The sequence below is a fragment of the Elephantulus edwardii genome, unplaced genomic scaffold (assembly GCF_000299155.1).
Source record: "Elephantulus edwardii isolate Elephantulus edwardi_28Jun2011 unplaced genomic scaffold, EleEdw1.0 scaffold00251, whole genome shotgun sequence".
NCBI classification, from domain to species: domain Eukaryota; kingdom Metazoa; phylum Chordata; class Mammalia; order Macroscelidea; family Macroscelididae; genus Elephantulus; species Elephantulus edwardii.
Window position 1 is genome coordinate 1939583 of NW_006400001.1, and position 22077 is coordinate 1961659.

The following is a 22077-nucleotide window of genomic DNA, read 5'->3' on the forward strand; positions in this document are numbered from 1 at the left end:
GAGCTCACCATTTTCATAATGCACTTCCTTTCAGTAGAAATACTACATTAAAAATAAAAAGCCAAATCAGGTGCATCTTAGAAAAAGAGAAAAAAAAAACACAAACACCGCCTCCTACCAGACCTTGTATTGTGAGGTGAACTAATATTTCAATACATTTAATCTCTTTTGTAATTTTTTAAGGAACCTTGGTGGTGTAGTGTGTTACAGACTTGGCTGAAAGGTTGGCAGTTTGAATTGACCAGCTATTCTGAAAAATTAAGATAAGGAAGTCTTCCTTTATGAAGATTTACAGCCCCAGAAAGCTGATGGAGATTGCCAATCAACATGATAGGAATGGGTTTGGTCTATTTGGTTTTGAAACCCTTTGGCAACCATTTACCTCAGATAAGATTCCTTTGTGTCATTAAATAACCCAAAGGGACAGAAGAAAGGTTAAGGCGTTCTGAAAGGCCCCAAATAACACATAGTATGGAGTCTCTAAGTAATGTGGATGATGCGTGGGCTTGGCTGCTAACCTTAAGACCAGAAGTGTGAGTCTATTCAGTGATGTATTGAAAGAACCATCTGGTGATCAGCTTCTAACATATCAATCACCTTACAGAGCACAGTTTTTCTCTGAAAAGCAAGAGGCAGAGGGTTGACATATGTTGACGTCAGTTTTACTTGGCAACAACTGGTTGATAAAGAAAATAAGGGAAGTGATTCCTGCTCCATACCTAAGAAAGGCAAAGGGTTGAAAGATTGGGTTTCCTTTCATCTTTAAGGTTAAGAAAAAACCAAAGGTTGAAAAATCCCTCTAATCTTTAAGATAAAAACAAAACCAAAAACCAACAACTGAAAACCAATCTATGTGTGTTGTAAGGCTGTTTGCGTTGTGTTCTCTTGTACACAGGTTTGCTTTGAGTTAGAACCAACTTGACAGACTTCTATGAGGATAACAGTGTTCAGTATTCCTTAGAGCTCTTCTGGGACTACCTTTAGATGGATAATCAGAATATTCACATATGCAAATTCAGACACACACACACACACGTACACATGAATGCACACTCATACACATTCACAAACACATGGATATGCACATACATAATATATAGCTCTGGTGGCCTAGTGGCAAGAAGCGGTACAGCAATCCTGAAGGCACACCTTTTGAGACCACCAGCCTCTCTGTGAGAGAAAGATGGGAAGTCTTCTCTCATGTATTTTAACTCCCTCTGAAAACCCATCAGAAGGTCAGGTATGAGTTGATTCTGACTCTACGGTACACAACAGCAACAATGTACATCTGCACACACATATGCATGCGTACATGGAACACACAAACTCATGCTTACACACAAACATATTCAAATAGATGCTCACACATGTAAAATATTTTATTGTTGTTAAGTGTTGTTGAGTCTTAGAGAACTCATAACAACCCTATGAATGAAAGACCTGAACACTTGTATAACTTCCATCGTTTCTCAACCTACATAGAGTTTCTGGAGGAGGCAAGCTATTTCAGAAGTGGCTGCCACTCCTGCTTCCAAGCTTGTTTTAATTGGGCAGCTCCACCAAACACTGTCCACCATAGGTCACCATTATTGCAGTTGGAGCATCATTGTCACTGTGTTTAGCATCACAGCAACCATGAGTTACCTCTGTACAGCAAATGGACAGACCAGTGGTATGCCACTTAGAAGACCATTTGGTCAAAACAGTTAAGCACGCAAAATACATATGCATGCAAAATACATATGCATGTGAATATATGTGCATGTAAAGAATACCCACATGCATACACACACACACACACGTGCACGGACACACGACACACACATCTGTGGAAGGAGGACATTGGTTCTCTGGGGCAGCTGAAGGCAGGGGGAGTACTGCTCCACAAGCAGGGTGGAGGGAAGCCTCCTTCCCTTCTGTGCAGTGATTCCAAATGAGCGCAAGGGCCTGGCCAGAATGCTGAATGTGACTGAAAGGCATTTTGCCAAAAGATTTTCCAAAGGAAGGGTAGAGGTTGCAGCATGCCCAGTGCTGATTGGATTAGTACCGCATCAGAAGGACTTTAATCTCAGCTGTTTGGTCTCCCAGTGGCCAGCAGGCTGGGGCAGAGGTGGTAGGGCCGTGTGTGTAGGGAGATGAGTCTTCCAGCCTGGGGGCTGGTACTGGGAATATTAAACTGCTTGCCAAAGAGATACAGTGTGACATTCCTAAGTATGGGGCTGTTGATAACTTCTCTTTAATTTGGATTCTGTTGTAGAAAATCTTTGTCAAAACAGACTTTTAGTATACACAGTGTGGCAGTGGCAGATTGTGCATCAGCAGCTGATTGTATTCAGAGACTAAACCCCAGCTTTAAAAAAGGATAGACTTTCATAATGAGTGTGCGCTTGGAATGGGGAGGTGAGGGAGCAAAAAAAAAAAAAGCCTCTAGGTTGTCAAGTCAATAAGGAAGGAACCAGAAACAGGAAGTTCAAAGATAAAAAGAATGGATATAATGCTTGATTGAACTAGAATAGCCATTTAAATAATAGGATCAGGGGCAGGGAGGAAAGTGCAACAATAAATCAATGGAAATCCAAAGTCTCTGTAAACTTTCCGTAAAATTAATTTAAAAAAATAGCAGGATTAAAGTAAATAGTATGTAGTGTGTAGGAATGCTAAACCAAAAGGTTGGTAGTTTGAATCCACTAGCTGCTCCACAGGCAGTTCTAGAGGGGTAGTGGTAAGAAATTGGGCTGCCAAGCCAATGGTTTGTGGTTCGAATCCAGCAGCAGCAACTCTGCAGGAGAAGGATAGGCAATCTCCTCCCATGCAATTGACTATCTTTGAAAAGCCACTAGAAAGTCCACTAAGAGTCAGTTCTGACTTGACTGTACACAGCAACAACAACAGTAGTTGCTCCAGGGAAGAAAGAAAGATAATCTACATCTTTCAAGATTTTCAGCTCTGGAAACCTGATAGAAGGTCACTGTTAATTAGAATAGAATAGATCATATGACTGTTGGCTATTGGCTTAGTTTTAATGTACCACGATAGGTGTGTGTATATGTATATATATATAACTTCAAGTGCTCTGTTATAGTCAGTAGGGAGTTGTGTTGTGCTGTTAACACAAAGTTGGAGACTCTCTGCTTGTCTGAATCCACTTCTGGCAAGGCAGCAGAATGATTGCAGTTTGAAGCCTATGAGTCGAGTTGGGCTGGCAATGAGATTGGGGGCACTGGTGGTACGGTGGTAGAATTCTTACCTTCCACGTGAGAGACCTGGATTAGATTCCTGGTCGGTTCACCTCATGCATGACCACCCTCAAGCTGTCAGTGGGGGAGTTTGTGTTTCTGTGATGCTGGGCCATTTTTGTGGGAGATGTCAGGCTCAGACAAACCAAAAGAGATGCCTGCTGTTCTGCTTCAGGAAATAAGGCACTGAAAAGCCACATCTTCTCCTCTACAGCTGGTCATGTGGTCATAGGTGTGGTGCAGGGCCAAGGAGCATTGTGTTCTGTTGGGTGAGGGTTAACTAGGACTTGGGGGCTGACTTCATGGTGATCAACCCAACAACAACAGCAACATACACACACAGCAGGGCTGGAGAGGAGCTAATGAGGGAGTTGACAAGTGGTGGATCTGGAACTGGCACTGTTGGAGCCTCTGAGACATTGAGATGTATGTTAGATCATTTGAGATGAAGGCCACAGAGAGCCAGGGCAGGGATTCAAGAATGTGGCAGGGAGAATAGTGCCACAATGAATGAATGGACATCCAAAGTCTCTGTAAACTTTCATTAAAATTCATTAAAAAAAATTAAAAGGACTCTGTGGTACTTTGAAAAAAAAAAAGAGTGTGGTCACGGGGATGGGCAGGGGGTTTATCATGGGGCCGCACAGTTTGATGTGCGGGAAGGGTGGATTGGGGGAAGTGGGAAGGATCCAGTTTTAAGGGCAATGTATACAAACTGAAGCAGAAAAGCCGTAATGGAAACATTACATTCCCTATAACCCAGATATTTTCCCACCTGAGTGGAAATGGGGATAGAAATATCTTTGGATTTCACCGCCTCCCCCTTCCCTCCCCCTCCCCCCCGCCGTGTTTGGCCACGTTGTTTCCTTGGCTGTAAATCTTTACGGGATGATACTGAGCTCGTGGGGAAATTGATGAATCTGTACTGCTACCGTCTTAGGTGGCAGGCTGATGTGTTACACATTCCACCACCGGGTCTCCCTGCCCCCGCCCCCGCCCTTTTGTATGTGTGTGTGAATTGAGGACAAGTAAACTGACAAGGCTTCAAGCATAGCTCTCCTTGTAATAGGAATACCGGTGTCTTCCTAGTTACGCAGGTTGCAGGCATTCCTGTGCAGACAGGTAAGTGGCAGAAGTTACTGGAGGAGCGTGCGTCAAGGTGGAAACGCATAGCTATTATTTTTGTGGCCTCTAGCTACAAGCGCTTGCAGATGAAGATAGTCTAGAGACCCAAAGTGGGGAAAAATGACATCTTAACATTTTTGTCAGGTAGGCAATTTAAAAATAAACTTGAATTCAATATATACCATTTAATGCTAGAGGTTGTGTTATAATGATGCAAAAGTGCCTTCTTTTCAACAGCACGTAAAAAAAAGTACGTTGCAGGGGAAGCTAGGAAGCATATATGCATATGTGACTGTGATTGGGGTCCCACAGAGCTCAGGAAAGCCTACCACTATGCTGCCCTCCAGAATTAACACTAGAACCCATGTCAGGGACTCACTATTATCCTAATATCAGCTTTTGGATTCTGTCCAGTCCCATTAGTGATCCCCGTGTTGATTGCTCTGTTACTCGTGAATGTTAATTGCTTCCAAACCTCTTTGGATGTTCAGATTGCTTGGGGAGGGGAAAAAAAATCTGACTGGCGAAGGTGAGAGTTTTATTAATGTGCAAATAAACAAGTAATCTGCTCAGAGACCTGAATGGAGTGTGGCATGCGTGTGATTGAAGGCGCCCTGGAAAGCTGACGTGACATCTTTCCTTACATGTCTGTCATATGTTGGTGGAGTGACGGTTGGGGGTGGTGTGGAGGCAAGTTTTCAATGATACTTGGGGTATATGTCCAAAATACAGAGTTAGATAATGAAAGTCTTTCCTCTAGGATGTTTGCTTAGTATGAAATGGGGACCTTGTTACTTTTAAGATACACTTACATTTAGAAAATTGCTATTAAATCAGAAGATGCAAAATTGTGAATATAATTTGGCCTGTCCCTTGTCAGCTCATCTTCATAGCTTCTGAACTGGAAGGAACCCTGGCAATGAACTTCTTAAACTTCCTTGTTGGTTTTTTTGTTTGTTTGTTTGTTTGTTTTTTACCATTGGGGAATCATGGGTCTCCTGAGACTGGAAAGTTCAAGGTTACAGAATAGCTTACAGTAGAGCTGGTTGGGGAAGTAACTAAGACAATATCTAAGAGATGAGAAAATGATGAAAAGAAATGTTTAATCTCTATTCCAAAAAACATCACAAGTACTTGTGGACTTCCCCCACCCTGAAACCCCCGCCCCAGTGGGGAAAATCCATTTCTCTCCAGAATTGAAATCCACTTACTAGTAAATACAACTGTGTCCTGGTGAAAGTGCAAGGCCATACAGGAAAAAGGCAGATACCTAGTTCATTCAGTTAACCAGTAATTATGAAATGGCTTGACCTGAAGGTGTAGCATCAAAAGTCCCTGCTCTTATATCCTAGTAATGGGACATAGAAAATGATAGACAATATAAGGTCAGGTTATATCAAGCCATGGAGTTCCTGAGTGGTGAAAATTATTCATGTACTTGCTTTTAAACCAAAAGATTGGTCTGAGTAGACTCAGAAGCTCCTGGAAAGAAAGTGCTGGTGATCTACTTCAAAAACATCAGCTCTCAGAAACCCTGCAGAACTCGGGTGTGGTCACCATAAATTGGTATTGAAGTGACAACAACTTCTTAGCATGGTAAGCCTTGAAAAAAATAGGGTGAACAATATGGAGACGGATTATGGTGAGAGGTGGGGCTGTTGGATTGCGGCCAGCGGAGACCTTTGTGGGGAGGAACTTCAGCAAAGAGCTGATGGAGATGATGGAAGAAGCCATGGTCCTATTAACTGCAGGAAGAGTGTTCTAAGTAGAGGCAGTGGCTGGAAGGACAACAATCTTGTGGTGGGAATGTGCTTGAACATTTAAGGAATAGCGAAAACAACTATGTGACTAGGGAGGCAAGGAAGACAGAGACAGCGGGAGACTGGGGAACTCAAATCATGGGCAAGCCTCTGCAGTAGATATTTCTTAGAAAATCCACTTATTTTTTAGAAGTTTTGCAGTCAAATATGGTATATGACTCATGAACAGAATCCAGACTCATCGTTGTTAAGAATATTCCCCAAAGGTGCCATTTTTTCTGAGAGAACCCAGAAACCGTCAACTCTCTCCACATTGTTTTAGATCACTGTGGCTGTCATTGCACTAGAATCCCTGAGACATGGGATCATACATTTCTGGAGGGTAGACCCCATGTCAGACACATTTTTGTACCTTCCTAGGTACCACATGCAATGCTAAACTTACACATAATAAGTACTCAACTCACTAAATATTGATTATTTGTTCAATGTATGAAGAAATGACCCAGGAGTACTGTAAGATAGGAGGTTTTAGAAAGGGTTGTTAAAAAATACAATCTTCTATAAACGCTACTAGAGAGATTACTTCTGAAGTATTCAGACTTGATTTTTTTAAATACAAGTCCATATGTGGAAAGTGAACAGAAGTTCATTAAAAACTGAACAGTAGTAACAGTGTTTCTAGGCCAGAAAATAGTTGGATGGTTTGTGTTTTTGTCAATCTATTTTTTTCCTCTATTTTTAAAAACTGACTATAGAATAGACCAAAATTTTTTCTGGTCTCAGCCAGATCTTATTAGTTCTAAAGACTAAAAGCTTACTTGGGGTATGGAGGCCTGGTGATATATATTGTGTAATGTGATGGCTGTCTCCAAAAGGTCAGTGGTTCAAATCCACCAGTCACAATGTGGGGAAAAAATGGATAGTCTTCTGTGGAGATTTACAGCCTTGGACTTCCTGAGGGAGGGTTGCTGTGTGTTGAAGCTAACCTGATGGTAGTGGGCTTGGTTTTGCTGCAGGTGTCAGATATAACTTCTGGTGCAACTTTTTTGGGTAAACTGTATTTTGTATGCAGACATTATGGTAGACATTACATGTGAAACATCAGTCCCCAAATGAAAAATGGGTGATCAAGTGGTGGTGTGAGTGGGAAGTCCAATATTATATTTCTTATTCTCCCAATGCCAATTCTCTATTCTTACAGGACAAAAAGTTGATTCCCCTATTGAACCCCAATATCCCCATTTCCAAAGTGAGGATAACACAAACCTACACTTTTCCTTTCAGGTTTTTTGCGAAAATCAGTGAACTTACATTAGTAAAATTGGAGCCCCATGGATGAAGGGTACTTTGTAAGTATATTATTCTTTTATATTTTTTTTACACCAATGTGCAAATATCAAATGTCTGTTCTTCCTATACTATAAAATCAGCAACATCAAGTTTCACATACAGATATTATTAATTGGACTTTTAAAAGTGGATTTAGTATTTCTGGACCCTCAGTTGCTTTGTTTCTTGTTTATTATTATGTCTTCGCAAGACATTCTTGTTCTCCCAAATTCAGGCCATGGTTGCTAGATAATTTTAGAGAGTCTGTTTTCATGCTCTATATAAATGTGTTTTATATTCTAAACCCTAGTTATGAATGCAAGCTGTTATTATTTCTCTTCTCCTACTTCTCCTTTTCTTTGCTTTGGGAATTATATTTAACTGTTTTGAGCAGTCAGCTGGTGTCTCACAGAAACGGCTGGTTTCAGGATGAGACTGAATGTCTCACTGCTGTGAAGGATCTTTTGTTAATGATGAAAGGAGATTAGACATTCCTTAGTGAATTTGTTAAGTGTTTCTGGACTTGAGGTGGAGGGGAAACCCACCAAAGAATGGTGAATGAAGCCTGGAATATTTCCTCTCTGACCATTTGCAGTCCAAATGGCTCTGGAGTTGCAGTCTGCCCACAGAAGGGCCAAAAGGTGCAAGCTGCATGACCAGAGGGCAGTAAAAAACTGTACTGTCCCTACACAACTGCTGATTTTCCCTGTTCAATGATGCAGCTTTAGTTTACGGGGCTGATCAGTGCCTTGGCGTTGTGTTTACCATCTGTAACTGCCTTTATCTGTGGTGGTTTTGTTTTGCTTTTTTTCCTCTTCTTTTTCTTTAATATTTGGCTGCAGGCTTTACTGGAGTGCTGGTGTCACAGTGGTTAAAACACTCAGCTGCTAACCAAATGGTCAGCAGATTGCACCCAGCAGTTGCTCACTGTTGTTGTGTACTGTTGAGTGGGAACCAATCCCACAGCTGATCCTCCAGTGTGTTTTCAGAGGGTGTAAATCTCCCAGGAAGATATTGTTCATCTTTCTCCCACAGAGCAGCTGATAGATTTGAACCATGTAACTTTGGGATGCCAGCACAACCCGTTATTGTTAAGCCACCAGCTACTTGTTGAAGCCCATGTTAGTGAGCAGCCTTGAGATTTGTGGGGCTATATGCAGAGTCATGTCTGGAGGTGCCTTCTCCATGTCTCTGCCTGTCCTTGGCTGATTCTAAGGATTCCATAAGATCTGCTGGACCTGAGAATAGCTAGAGACAGAGTTTTTGATGCAACTCTTTTATATTTAGGACAATTTTTCTCAAGTTGACCTCAGATCCGCCTGTAGAAGTGACGTAGAATAACTCCCACTCATGAGTTCTAACTTACCTATTCACACCCATAGGGATTATCAATGCTCTTTCAAATCTTGGATAACACATTTCAGGTCCCTCAAAAGTGATACAGTTTCCTCAACAACAAAAGCTTCTGTGGTAGAACTTCAAAGCTTAGGGCCCCTCTGGAAATCATTCTCATTTGTCTGTATCTCTCTTAACAAGCAACACTGAGCCTCTCCGTTCTCCAGGCCCCTTTCTGCAGCTCAGAGGCCAGGGCTCTCCTCAGAGGCGTGGACGAGCGTGGCCTCAGAAGAAAGCATCTGGAACCAGGAGCACTCATGGGTTGGTTTGAGTAACGAGACAGCAGAGCCCACATTCCTCTGTGAGGTGCAGATGATTGACAGGGAGAAAGTTGTTTGGGTTAATAATTCTGCCGGAGACGCAGCAGTAGCCTACTAATTCGTTAGAAGTGAATTCAGGTTGTTTACCGATGTTTTAAAGTAACTGTCAGAGCTGGGGGTGTGGGGAAAGGAGTTTGTACTAACTGTGACCACTCACCTACTTCGGAGTTGCTGTTTATTTTAAGCTGAGTGCATAAATAATATATTGAGGTGGGGAGGGTGATTTCAAGCATTGGAACACGAAGCCGTCTGTTTACTAACTGTCATTGGGCTGAAGAGAATTTAAACAGCTTTGAAGCTTTTTGTCTGGGAAGGCAAGCCATGAAATTAACTTTCATTTCATAGTTAGTAGAAATCATGATTACGGCGGTCTTGTTGACGTGTCGCCTGCCGATCTGGATCTCTTTTGCTATTCAAGGCAGGTCTTGGCAAAACATAGTTTCGCAGGTCTTGCTTGAAAATACACCCTCCTTTTCTCTCCTCAAAATAAGAGGGACCCTGCTGGTTCATTGGGTCAGTTTGTTTTGCTGGATCAAGAAGTGGTGAGAGGATTCTAGAGGCAGTGAGGGGCTCTGGTCTGAATCTCAATTTTGCTACCTGTAGGATGGGTTTGTTGTATCCTTAATGGTAAGAGACTGCTCTGTACTCCCAAAGGCACATAGTTCAAATCCACCAGCTGCTCTGTGGTATAAGCATGAGTAATCTCTTCCTGTGTGATTAGTTGTTTCTAAAAACCTACTGGAGGGTCAGCTATGGCTTGGTTCCAATTCTACGGTACACAACAACTATAAGAAGAACGGGTTTAATACCATCATCTCTTACTACTTTCCAGGAAGATGGGGAAACTCCGTTGGAATGTTTGTGGTGAAACGGCTTTCAAAGTGTCAGGTGCCATCTCTGGGCAGGGCAAAATAATAGTAGCTAATGCTGTTCAAAGAAAGAATGGAAGTCTCTCAACAATATGGATTAACACAGTAACTATAACAATGGACTTGAACCTGTCATAGATCATGAGATTGTCACAGGTTAGAGCAAGATTTATATCTATCGTTCATGACATCTCTATGAGGTTAGTCAACTCGGTGGTATCTAACAACAACAGTAAAACTATTCAGGCTGTATTTAAGTGCTAGTAAGTCTGATGTACCCACCCAACAGCATTTGACAGTGATACTAGTATGAGCTCAGTTTTAGCACTTAAAAAAAAATAAATGAAGCATAGAAAACTTAAGGGACTTACTCCACTGTCTTACAGCTAAAATGTGCAAAGCTGGGATTCAAACTCTAGAGTAACTGGGGCCCAGAGTTTATATGCATAAATAGTACTTATTGAGGGACAAGGAAGCAGATTTTTTGCACATACAGCTCTACTTCTTAGTTATGCACCAATAAATGAAACCTCATTCCTCACCCCCCGCGCCACAGTCCAGTTGATAACAATGCAGTAATGTTTCTTTCTCTAGTGATTATTGGTGGGAATGATTCCCACTGGCTGGAGTGTAATGGACTATATGGATTAATTATATTTTATGTATAAGGAGCCTGGTGGTTCACAAATGAAAAACCCTATGTGAAAAGACCTATTACTCATAGTACTTTCAGAAACAAGAAATCTGATTTGCTCTTTTTTTTTTCTTTGTCCATTGTAAACTTAAAAATGTGATAGCCTATTTTGGAGTGTGGGGAGAGTATTAGAGAATGAATAGAAAATGTATGGGATGTTTAATTTTGCATGATTGCATTTCATATTTGTGGAACCAACTGAGGCAAATAGAAATGAGTTATAATATCACAGCATACCTATTTCAGATGTTCTGATGGAGTGCTTTGGATTTTGCATCTGATACAGAAACCTTTGAGGAAAGATCCTTATTAAGCAAATGAATAAAAAAATTTATATTCACACCATTGAAAAAAGATAATTTGTGAGAGTGTTTTTTATTTTATATTTATAATATATTTATTTGAATTTCAGGAGGGAAAGGAAAGAGCTCTAAAGTGATTAATGAAAACAAATTAACGCAACTGATTGTTTTGGGATGGAACTGACTTACAGATCAGCCTACAGTGAGTTTTTGGGAGTCTGTAACTTAAGAGGAAAGATATTTTCTATCTTTTTCCTAAGGAGCAGCTGATGGATTCGAACTGCCTGCCTTTGAGTTGGCAAGGCAACTCTTTACCCTCTAGGCTACCAGAGTTCCCAGTGAAAACAAAGATGGTAGGAATTTGTACACATTTCCATCTGAAATAGACTCTATGTGAACAAAGTCATGTTAAAGAGATAGAGTGACTGATTTACAGGTCTGATGCACTTTGGATTTCTGAGCAAAGCAGGTCTAAAAAGAAGATCATTTCCCTAATCTTGGAGAAATGAGTTGGAGTCCTTAGAATACCTCATCTTAGGAAAAGAACACGTTCTGATCTTCCCATGTGCCAAAGTCTGAGCAATTGCTGTGGTGCCCTAGCATTTGTTAATACAATAAGATAATTACATAATTAAATACACTATGGAATTTCAATAATTGGAAACTTTGTTTTCTCATCACAATATGCAACTTGCAGAGGTTGGGAAGCTGGCAGCATCTTACGGAGGCAGGATCATTCTTTCACGTCACGTCCTCTGCAGCGGCTGCGGCTCCTCTTGCAGATCTGAGATGCTTCCCTTTCAGGTTATTTTTAGCTGGTTATATTTAGACAAGGTGAAATTAAGCAGGAAGTCCCCCAAAGTCTGACAATCCTTGCCTGGACTGTTGGAGTCTAGTTGCGTTCTGCTGAAAGCGTCTGCTGTCCTCTAGATTTTTCAGTTTAGTGGGTGAAAAGTGAGCTAGAGAGGAGTAGCTTCCACTTGGGGAACGTCTAAGCAGAGAGTAATTGAGATGCAGCTGGCTGGCATCTCTGAGGGTCCATTGCTGGGCGGACTCCTTAGGTCTCTGTGGGGAAAGGACTTAATCACCCAATTTTCTTTTCCGTAAAATGAGAATCATAACACCTACTTCTCAGGATTGGTGTGAGGCTTAAATGAGTTAATATATGTTAAAATATAACAAACAGACAAAAAACCCCCAAAACACCCATGGCATCAAATTGGTGCCTGCTTGTGGAAACCCAAGGTGTGTCAGTTAGAATGGTGCTCCAGTAGAATTTTCAGTGGCTGATATTTTGGACATAGGTCAGTAGGCCTTTCTGTGAAGTTGCCTCTTTGCCTCTAGATGTTCAATAGATGTGTTGCCTTGGGGTAAATTTGCTGTCCAGGACCTTTGTGATATGCAAAAGAGCAAGGATGTCAGTTGAAAGACTAAGGGGTGCCTGGTTCACATCATGGCATTTTCAGTTGTTTCATGTGCATCTCAAAATTGGAAAATGAATAAAGAAGATTTTAAAAAAAGAATTGATGCCTTTGAATTGTGATATTGGTGAAGATTCCTTGAATATCCTATGGATTGTCAAAAGAACAAAGAAATCCTTCGTAGAGGCAAGAGAAGTCCTTCTTAGAGGCAAATATGGTCAAACTTCATATTAGATGCTTTAGGCATCTTATCAAGAGGGGCTAGTCCATGGAAGAACACATCATTGTGGGTAACATAGAGGATCATTGAAAGAGAATACTCAAAATGAGATGAACTGATACGAATTGGCTCAGTGAGACTGTGAGGATGGAGCAGAGTAGGGCACATTTCAGATCAATTGTTCATAGTGTTGCTATTAGTCATATCTGTCTCAATAACACCTAACACGTCAACAGAGAACTGCCATATATGCAGGCTGGGTTTAGAAGAGGCCATGGTACTAGGGATATTATAGCTAATGTTAGATGGATCTTGGCTGAAAGCAGAGAAAACCAGCTGAATGGCTATCTGTGCTTCATTAACTATGCAAAGGCTTTTGACTGTGTGGGTCACAACAAGCTATGGCTGACTCTGAGAAGAATGGGAACCCCAGAACATTTGATTGTGCTAATGTGAAGCCTATACTTGAACCAAGAGGTAGTTGTCAGAATAGAGCAAGGAGACAGTACATGGTTTAAAGTCGGGAAGGGGGTCCACCAGGGATGTAGTCTGTCTCCATACCTTTTCTATCTGTATGCAGAACAGATCATCCAGGATGCTGGGCTAGATGAGGAGGAATGTGGCATCAGGATTGGTGGAAGAGTCATCAACAACCTGCGTTATGCAGATGACACAACCCTGCTCACTAAAATTGAGCAGGACCTGAAGTGCTTGCTGCAGAAGGTCAAGGGACTGCAGACTTCAATATGAATTGAAGCTCAACATCAAGAAGACAAAGATTCTCACCACTGGACCAATTGGCAGCATCATTATAGATGGTGAAGAGATTGAGATAGTTAACAGTTTTAGTTTGCTTGGCTCCACAGTCAACACTCTTGGTACCAGCAGCAGGAAATCAAGAGACAAACTGCATTGGGAAAGTCTGCTGCCAGGGACCTCTGCAGAATACTGAAGAGCAACGACATCAGACTAGAGACTAAGGTGCACCTTATCCTGGCTATAGTCTTCACAATTGCATACAATGCCTCGAAGAGCTGGACAGTGACTAGGGATGACAGAAAGAAAATTTATGCCTTTGAACAGTAGTGCTGGAGAAGAGGGTTGAATATAACATGGATTTCTAGGAGAACAAACAGGTTTGTCCTGGACAGAGTGAAACTGGGCTGCTCCTTGGAGGCAAGTATTCTGAAGCTTCACCTGACATACTTTGGACATGTTGCAAGAAGGGCTTGGTCCTTGGAAAGGGACATCATGTTTGGGAGAGTGGAGGGGTGGCGCAGGAGAGGAAGACCCTCGAAGAGATCGATCGATTCAGCGATTCAGTGATTGTAGTAATGGGAGTAGGTGTGTTTGAGACAGTGAGGTTGGCATGGGATAGAGCAGGATTTAGGGCTCTTGTACATAAAGTCACTATGAGTCACAAACGACTCGACAGCACATAGCAACAACAACAACAGCACCTAACAACAGACCCTACTTGGTTATCATTGTGCTTTTTAACTGTTTGCACCACTCAGGCACAAAACCCAGGAATCATTCCTGACTCCAAGCGACCCAAGGGGACTCTAACTCCTCCACAGGGTTTCCGAGGCTGTGATATTTACCGGCATAGCTGCCTCATTTTTTTCTTGCAGATTCAAACAATTGACGTTTTGGTTAGTGATTCATTGCTTAAACCACTGCCTCACTAAGAGCTCTGTAAGTCATGTAAAGAGGTTAGAAAACACCTAGGAGTTTGGAAGTGCCCAATCAGTGTTAGCTGGGTGATGCAAAAGGTTTTTGTGCTTGGATACTAGCCAAGAGGCTTTCTATCAGTATGGGTCACTGTGAAGACTCCATGACACATAACAATAGCAACAACCACAGAACATGATGGGAAATAAAAGACCGTCCTTGGAGAAGCACATCATGCTCAGAAGGGTGGAAGGACAGCGCAGGAGAGGAAGATCCTGAATGAGATGGATTAATACAGTAAATGAGGTAATAGGGGAGGGTGTGTTGGAGTCAGTGAGACAGGCTTAGGACCAGGCAGGCTTCAGAGCTGTTGTACACAGGGTTGCCATGAGTCACAGGTGACTTGATGGCAGCAAATAATAATAATAATATAACAACAACAACAATCTATTGCCAAAATATCAGCCATTGAAAAGTCTGTGGAACATAGTTCTGTTCTGACATACTTGAGGTCACTGTGAATTAGGATAAACTTGATGAAAAAGCTTTTTGGTGTTTGGTGGTGGTTTTTTTTTTAATTTTAAAGCTTAGATAGTATCATATATATTTTTAAAATTTTATTTTATACCAGTTTACATTCAAACTTCATAAAATTCCTAAAAATGTTAATATCATATATTTGTTATTCCTTTGGTTAGTCTTTGAGTAAGAACAATTAAGTGTATTTATAGGCTCATCCATCTAAAAGGTAGTCATTGAGTAATGTAAGTACCGCCATCCCGAGTCCAAAGCATTGTGTCAATTCCTTGCAATAGAATTGGGGGGAAATTACATCAGTAAGTGATGATTATGTTGATGGTGATAGTAATGATGGAAATAGTGGTACTTTCTAGATGTGACAGCTGTTATTGTTAGAGTCCATCGAGTCCAGTACGACCCCGTGTACAACAGATCTTAACACTGTCCTATCCCGTGCCATCCTCATCATCTCTGACACACTCAAACCTATTGCTGCCGTCACAGTGTCAGTCTGCTTGGTCAAGGGTCTCCCTCTCTTTCGCCATCCCTCTGCATTCACAAGCATGGGGTCATTCTCTAAGGAGTAACTTCTGGCAACAAGCTTCATCATCTTTGCCTCCAAGGAGCACTTTGGCTGTACCTTCTCCAAGACATACCTGTTTGTTCTTTAGGCAGTCCATAGTGTTTTCAGCACTCTTCTCTAACACCACAGTTCAAAGGCATCAATTCTTCTTCTGGCATCCTTAGTCATCGTCCTGTTCTCAGATGCACAACAAGTGATTGAAAAGACCCTGGCCTAAATCAGGTGCACCTTAGTCCTCAAATTAACATCATTATTACTCAGTAATTTGCAGAAGTCCCTGACTACAGAATTTCCCAGAACAATACATCTCCCATCTTCTGATCTCCTGATTGATGGTACCAATGTGACATCTCATAGGACAGATAGGACATTGTATCAGTGACAGCACTCTAATCATAATGTCTTCAGCACCTGTCAAAAAAAAGTGTGTCTGACCACTGCTGACTCCAAAAGGAGGAGCAGCTCCTATCTACAACACCCAAATCACAAAACCAGTTCCTATGAGGTCAACCATGTCCCTGTGGGCTCCTTCCTCCTTCTACCAACTCTAACACCAATGTTCCCTCCTAGGCCTCTCACTGCTTTGCTGCTGGGTTCACTGATGCATCGCAGTGGACTCACAGAGCTACTTGACCATATTATCATTTGTGGAATTATTAGGGAAGTTAAGAGTTTATAATTCAGCTTAGAAATAGAATACAAGACTTCATTCAGGATGACTTTTTAAGCATGCTCATACTTTTGACATTCAGTCTGCCAGAGTTTGGTCAGCTTTACAAAATTCTCTTTGTTCTGCCACTTAGTGACCTACTCCCCACCCCTAATCCTCTAGAAGGTTGGATGAAGGCCTCTAGTTATGTCTCCATGAGACAGTAGTCCCTACCCAGCTCTGTCTCACATCAAGCTCTGATTCTCCACCACTTATGTTACTGTCTTGGTCTCAGTCTCTCTCTGTTACTGGAAGGCATCTCTCCAAGCCAAAAGGACTTATGCTTGACTCTCCATTTCTTCTTTCTTGATGTAACAAGAACCCCATCTTCTGCCTTTCTATCTGCTCAATGTAAGCCTGGCAGGATGGCAAGACTGACCAATCCCGTCAGTAGTGTACCCACCTGGTTTGCATGTGACCACCCACAATGTGTTGTCCATTTATTTCATGTCATAGAAACATGATAGTCTCACTCGGCTAAATGGTGATAGGCAAAGTCAATGGGCTATGAAAGCATTTGAACAGTAAACTCAACACACCGTAGCACCGAGAACACAGATGAAGAGTGTTAAGAATTTTCCCTAATGTTATTTGGTTGGAGAGTTAAGCTATGTAGCAAGTAACTCTCTAGTGCAGCATAGTTATATGTCTGAGATGCAAGACTTCTTTGAAGACCAAATGAAAGGAAGCATGCATGGAACAAATTGCCTTTAAACTTTTTCTCTTTATGAGTGAAAGAGTTAGTCTAGTCAACTTGAGAAAGCACTGACATTTGCTTTCTTGAATTATTACATGTGAATAGAGAGAAGCAAGTGAGATGTGTAGGGGACAGACCTTAAGGAGGTGCACGCACACATTGTAGGTTGAACATGCCTCAGTTATCTCACTTACATTTATATCCTCTTAGTCAAAGTTGTTCAGTTCATTAATCTTTTATTAAAGTGGACTTTATTTTATTTCGCTGTTGTTGATGAAAACATACATAGGTGGACACACACATGAATCCCACTGTCTCCCCTTGGACATTTCAATGACATTGATTGCCTTCTTTGACTTGTACAATCATTATCAGCTTTTCTGAGCTGTGTTTCCTCCATTAACATTAACTTACTTCACTTACCACTACGTTTCTTTTCTTATCTTTCAAGTTATGTTTTTTTAGCTATACCCAATACAGGTAGATATTAAAGGAATAAAATACCCAAGACAGACATTGTTTATTAGGTAAGAATTTACTATTGTTTGACTTTAAGAAGACATCAGGGATTAGAATTTTTGGTTTGGAGGTTTGGAATCACATGGTTTCATGGAACGTCCAGTTAATTGGCCTAATAATGCTTCTCTTCTATCTCCTAGTTTGTATGTTAGTGCCTGCATCTTACAAGTTATTGTCACTCATGCAATAATTGGTTTCTATTTACTTGGTGAAATAGAAAAAAAAACCCCAAAAAACAAAAAGAAGAGTGACAGGAGCAGGAGGAGAAATAGAAAGTATGTCTTTGTCATGGGATCAAAAGAATGGAGTGGTGCCTTGCAGTCATTACTGAACAGTTTGAGTAATACACCTATAGATGCACCCTGATCAAAAGGAGGAAAATGCAGAACAGAATTTCAAAATTTCTTGATGTTTCATTCAGGTAGCCTGCAGAGTGTTTGAACTCCTGAGATAACATCCAAACCATGAATTAAAAATATTCACTAAAGTCTTCTGAACATATTAGCCATATATATGACTATGATTTATTTATGAATGTGTTTAAATAGTTTCTTCAGTTTTTTGCTTTGAAACTTTTTTAAACTGCAGGATATTAGAAAGAACAGAACAAGATGTAACTTTACACTGTGCATAAAGATTTTACTCCTATTTGTCATTTGTTAACTGTTTGCCACATTCGCTTTATTTTTCTCTATATGTATACTTGACTTTGAACTTTGTTCTAATTCACTATTGAAACCACATTGTACTCTTCATAGAGTGCCTCGTTATTCCTACTTCTTCTACATGTAGTGTTATAGTTGTATACTGTCTAGTTGGAACCAGCTCATAGCTGACTCTCTGGCAGGTTTTCAAATAAATCAATCACGCAGGAATAGATTGCCCATTCTTCTCCTTCAGAGCAGCTGGTAGATTTGAACCGCATGCCTTTGGGATTGCAACACAACTTCTTGACACTAGGCCACCAGTACTCCTTAAATGCTGTATTTCTAAATGATAAATTCTGGGAAAGTAGGCCAAAAAGTACATTTAAAAAATCATTGTTTAAATTTTTTCCCAAGTCTAACAACTTGCTTGGACTTTAGATTATTGCTACAATGACTTATTTGGAATGTAGTCAATATGATCAAAATCTTAAAGGTTAAAATATTTTTTTCTGAGTACACTGACATTTTCTGTCAGAGGACAGAGATTTCTTGAGAAGACATATTCCCTTGACCATTATTTTACTGAAAGTGTTTCAGAACTCGATGGTTGTCCAATTACTAAAAAAAATAAAAAATATATATATAACACATAATTTTAATTTTTTCCAAGTTAAGACTAGTCACTATAAAGATGTTTTTGCATATACATGATAGAAGCTTTTTTTTTTTGTAAATTTGGCAACATGATCTGAAATAAAGAGGTCACCAAACTTGATTTTGGACTATCTGGCACACTTTTATGGGAAGACAAAACTGTTTTCTAATAATCTTGAATATCTAAAAAAATAAAGTATGAAAGTGTGATGTCTCTGAATGTTGATTCTTTTGGTGGCTCTGAATTTTTTTTTTTTTTTTGTGACTGACTGGGGAGTTGGTGAAAATTGAACAGTGAATAAGAAAGATTGAAGAAGCATTGACACCTCTGAATCATGGCGTTAGTGAAGAATATTGAGTACCCCACGGACTGCCACAAAGTACAAGGAAATAGGACTTGGTAGAAGTGGGTGCTCCTTCAAGGCGAGCACGGTGAGACTTTGTCTTCCATGCTTCAGGCATGTTGTCAGTAGACACACTGGTGCTTGGAAAAGCACATTATTCTTGGAGAAATAGGGGATGAACACAAGCGAGGATGATCCCCAAAGAGAAGGATTGGCCCAGGGAGTGTGTAGTGGGCCCGAGCATGGTAGATACTGTGAGGATGGTGCAGGAGCGAGGAAGGTTTTGATCTGTTGTTCACAGGGTCACAATAAGTCGTAGTAAACACGACAGAACTTAGTAGTATCATAAGGGACCAAGGAACATGCCGCAGGGCCACCATCAGTGGTGATAATGGACATGATCGTGAAAGTGATCATCCGTGAAAGTCAGGTCATTTTGTGTTTTATGTTGGGCATCTGACCATGATTTGAAATCCTGAGTAGTGTGAATGTTTAATGTTCTCAGATGCTAACTGAAATTAACGGTTCCAATCTACCCAGGACAGGCTTGGAAGAAAGGCCTGGAAATCTGGTTCTGAAAAGTCAACCACTGACAGTCCCATGGAGCACAGTTTGACTCTGGCATACATGGACTTGCCATGAGCTGAAATTGACTTGATAACAACTATTTTTTTTTACCCATTTCCCCCCTCTAAGATTTAGGATAGAACAAAATATTCTAAAACCAAAAAGGGATAGTTTAGAAATTAGGGGGCACAAGGAAAAAACAGAAGAAATTCTTTCAGCAATGTCGGTTGGCAGTGAGAGATGTCAGCTACCAACAGGACGCGTGGGAGAGGTCCAGCAAAAAACATGACAAGCCTAAACAAGACCTGAAAAACTGGAGGAATCTGGACATATTTATTAAGCAGAACCAACTGTTTGTTCATCCCCTAAAGCATTGGTTTTTAATGTGGGTGGTACATGGTTCCTAAGCCAGAGATTCTGATTCTACATCTCTAGGTAGGGGCTAAGGGGATCGGATTTTTTTAACAGTCATCCCATACTTCCCAGAGGTACGTTGTCCTAAGGTTGTGTTTATATCTGAGAGCATCATTGTATTTGGTGTCAATACAGATGTATAGCATTGTGAAGAAAATGTAACATTTGGTACTTTGTAAAATCAGCTACCATCAAGTAGACTCTGGTGGACACCGATTCCTGACAACTCCAGGCATGGCAGAGGAGAAATGTGTACTATACAGTTTTGAATGACTTATTCTTTTTGGAAGTACATCTTAGGTCTTCTGAAGTGTCCCTAGATGGTCTTGAACCATCTTTATTTCTTTACTAACTAACTTTCTTTACTAACTTTCAGTTAGCAACCGTATATGTTAGCCATTTGAATTATCCATGATTCTGTCCAGTGTAATGAAATCTTTCCAAAATACAGGGAAATGTTATAATGATGTCTTTCCTAAATGCTTACAATCTGGATAGTTTCTTGAATAATTCAAAGAAAAGGCACCCAGATAAATGCTTGCGTTATAAAATGAGGTTTACAAGCCCAGTGGAAGAGATACAACCGAAGAATGTTAAAACAATGAAGCCCACATCTTTCTGAATTTGTAGAAGGATCTTGGAAAAAAGGGATTTCGTGTTGGGGTCCTCTCATTAATTAATTAGTGTAGACTGGAATCTAATGAAATTATGTTTTAGTCTTGATGCTCCTACAGCCTAATTGTACTACCTTAAGGAAATGATTTAATTTCTTTTGAACAGAGTAAGAAATGAAATTAGATGATATATGCAAAAAGGTCTGGTGGCCTAGTGGTAAGAAGCTTCACTACAACCCCAAAGGCATGGGGTTCGAATCCACCAGCTTCTTCATGGTAGAAGGATGGGCATTCTCCTCTTGTGTGATTTACTGCCTCTGAAAGCCTGTTGCAGGGTCAGCTATGGGTCCTCTCCAACTCAAGAGTATATAACAATCACAACAACAAGCATAAAGACTCTCCTCCCCCCCAAAAGAAAAATCCTAAACCCAATGTCTTTGAGTTGATTTTGACTTATAGAGACCCTGTATGATAAATAGAACCGCCCTGTAGTGTTTCCAAGGTTGTAATCTTTCTGTGAGGAACTCTGGTGATTTAGTAGTGCTGCCAGCCCAACAGAAGGGAATTCCAGTCCACCAGCTGCTCTATAGGAGCAAGATGGGCAATATCATTTTGTGTGATTTAACCTCTGAAAGCTCACTGGAGGGCCAATTATGAATTCATTCTGGCACCTGATACTAACAGTATGAATTCGTTCTGGCACATAACACTAACAACAATAATCTCTATGCGAATGGATATTATGTCTTTGTCCTATGGAGAAATAGGGTTGGTTCAAACTGCCCACCTGTCGGTTAGCTTTCCATTATCCACAAGAGCTAAATCTCACTCACAGTGACCCTTCTTTGGGTTTTGAGTGCCATGAGTCACACCAGGAGGAGCTTGCCCATGTTTCTTCTGAAGAATCTCTAAGGTATAGGCTCAAATATCATGATTGTGAGTATGGTGCCCATGGCAGTGTTTCAGTCTGTTGTTCACAGGTCATTGTGGATTGGAGCTGACTTGACACTGCCTAACAGCAACACCACCACCATCACCACCAATATGTGGCTGCAATTGTGGTTATATTTTATTGAGATGACCTTAATATGGGCAGGATTTTAAAACACAGGGATAAGAGTGTGTTGTTCACTGGTTTTAATTTTGGATGGAGTGGAGCAAGCAGACATGTATTCCGAAGAAGTACTCATACTCACTGCCAGATGTCTGACAGATGAAAGAGGAGGACAGTGAATTGAAAGCAGAAGACTCTGTTACCAACAAGAAGGAGTTGCCAGGAGTGAAGTGTGTCTTTTTGGATTCAAGTTACTGAAGAATCTATTTCACACCTGGAATCAAGAAACGTGGAGATCTCCAAGGAATGCCTGGCTTAGAGATGCTGAAGGAAAGAAGAACTTTCTTCTTCCAGAAGCAACACTCAGAGAAAAAGAGATGGAGAGAGAGAGAGAGAGAGAGAGAGAGA

The 22077-nt window shown here is 40.8% G+C and overlaps 1 protein-coding gene across 2 annotated transcripts in view; it reads left to right on the plus strand.

Moving 5' to 3' along the window:
* PPARGC1A (peroxisome proliferator-activated receptor gamma, coactivator 1 alpha) overlaps positions 1-22077 on the plus strand; it is a 1278036-nt gene that overhangs the window by 414067 nt on the left and 841892 nt on the right. Inside the window, exon 2 of one of the 2 annotated variants that reach the window (XM_006899276.1) lies at positions 7409-7473. The exons of the other annotated variant lie outside the window; for it this stretch is intronic. Coding sequence (XP_006899338.1) covers positions 7456-7473 — 18 coding nt within the window. The 5' untranslated portion in view covers positions 7409-7455. The remainder of the gene's footprint in view (positions 1-7408; positions 7474-22077) is intronic. 2 annotated transcript variants of the gene reach the window in all.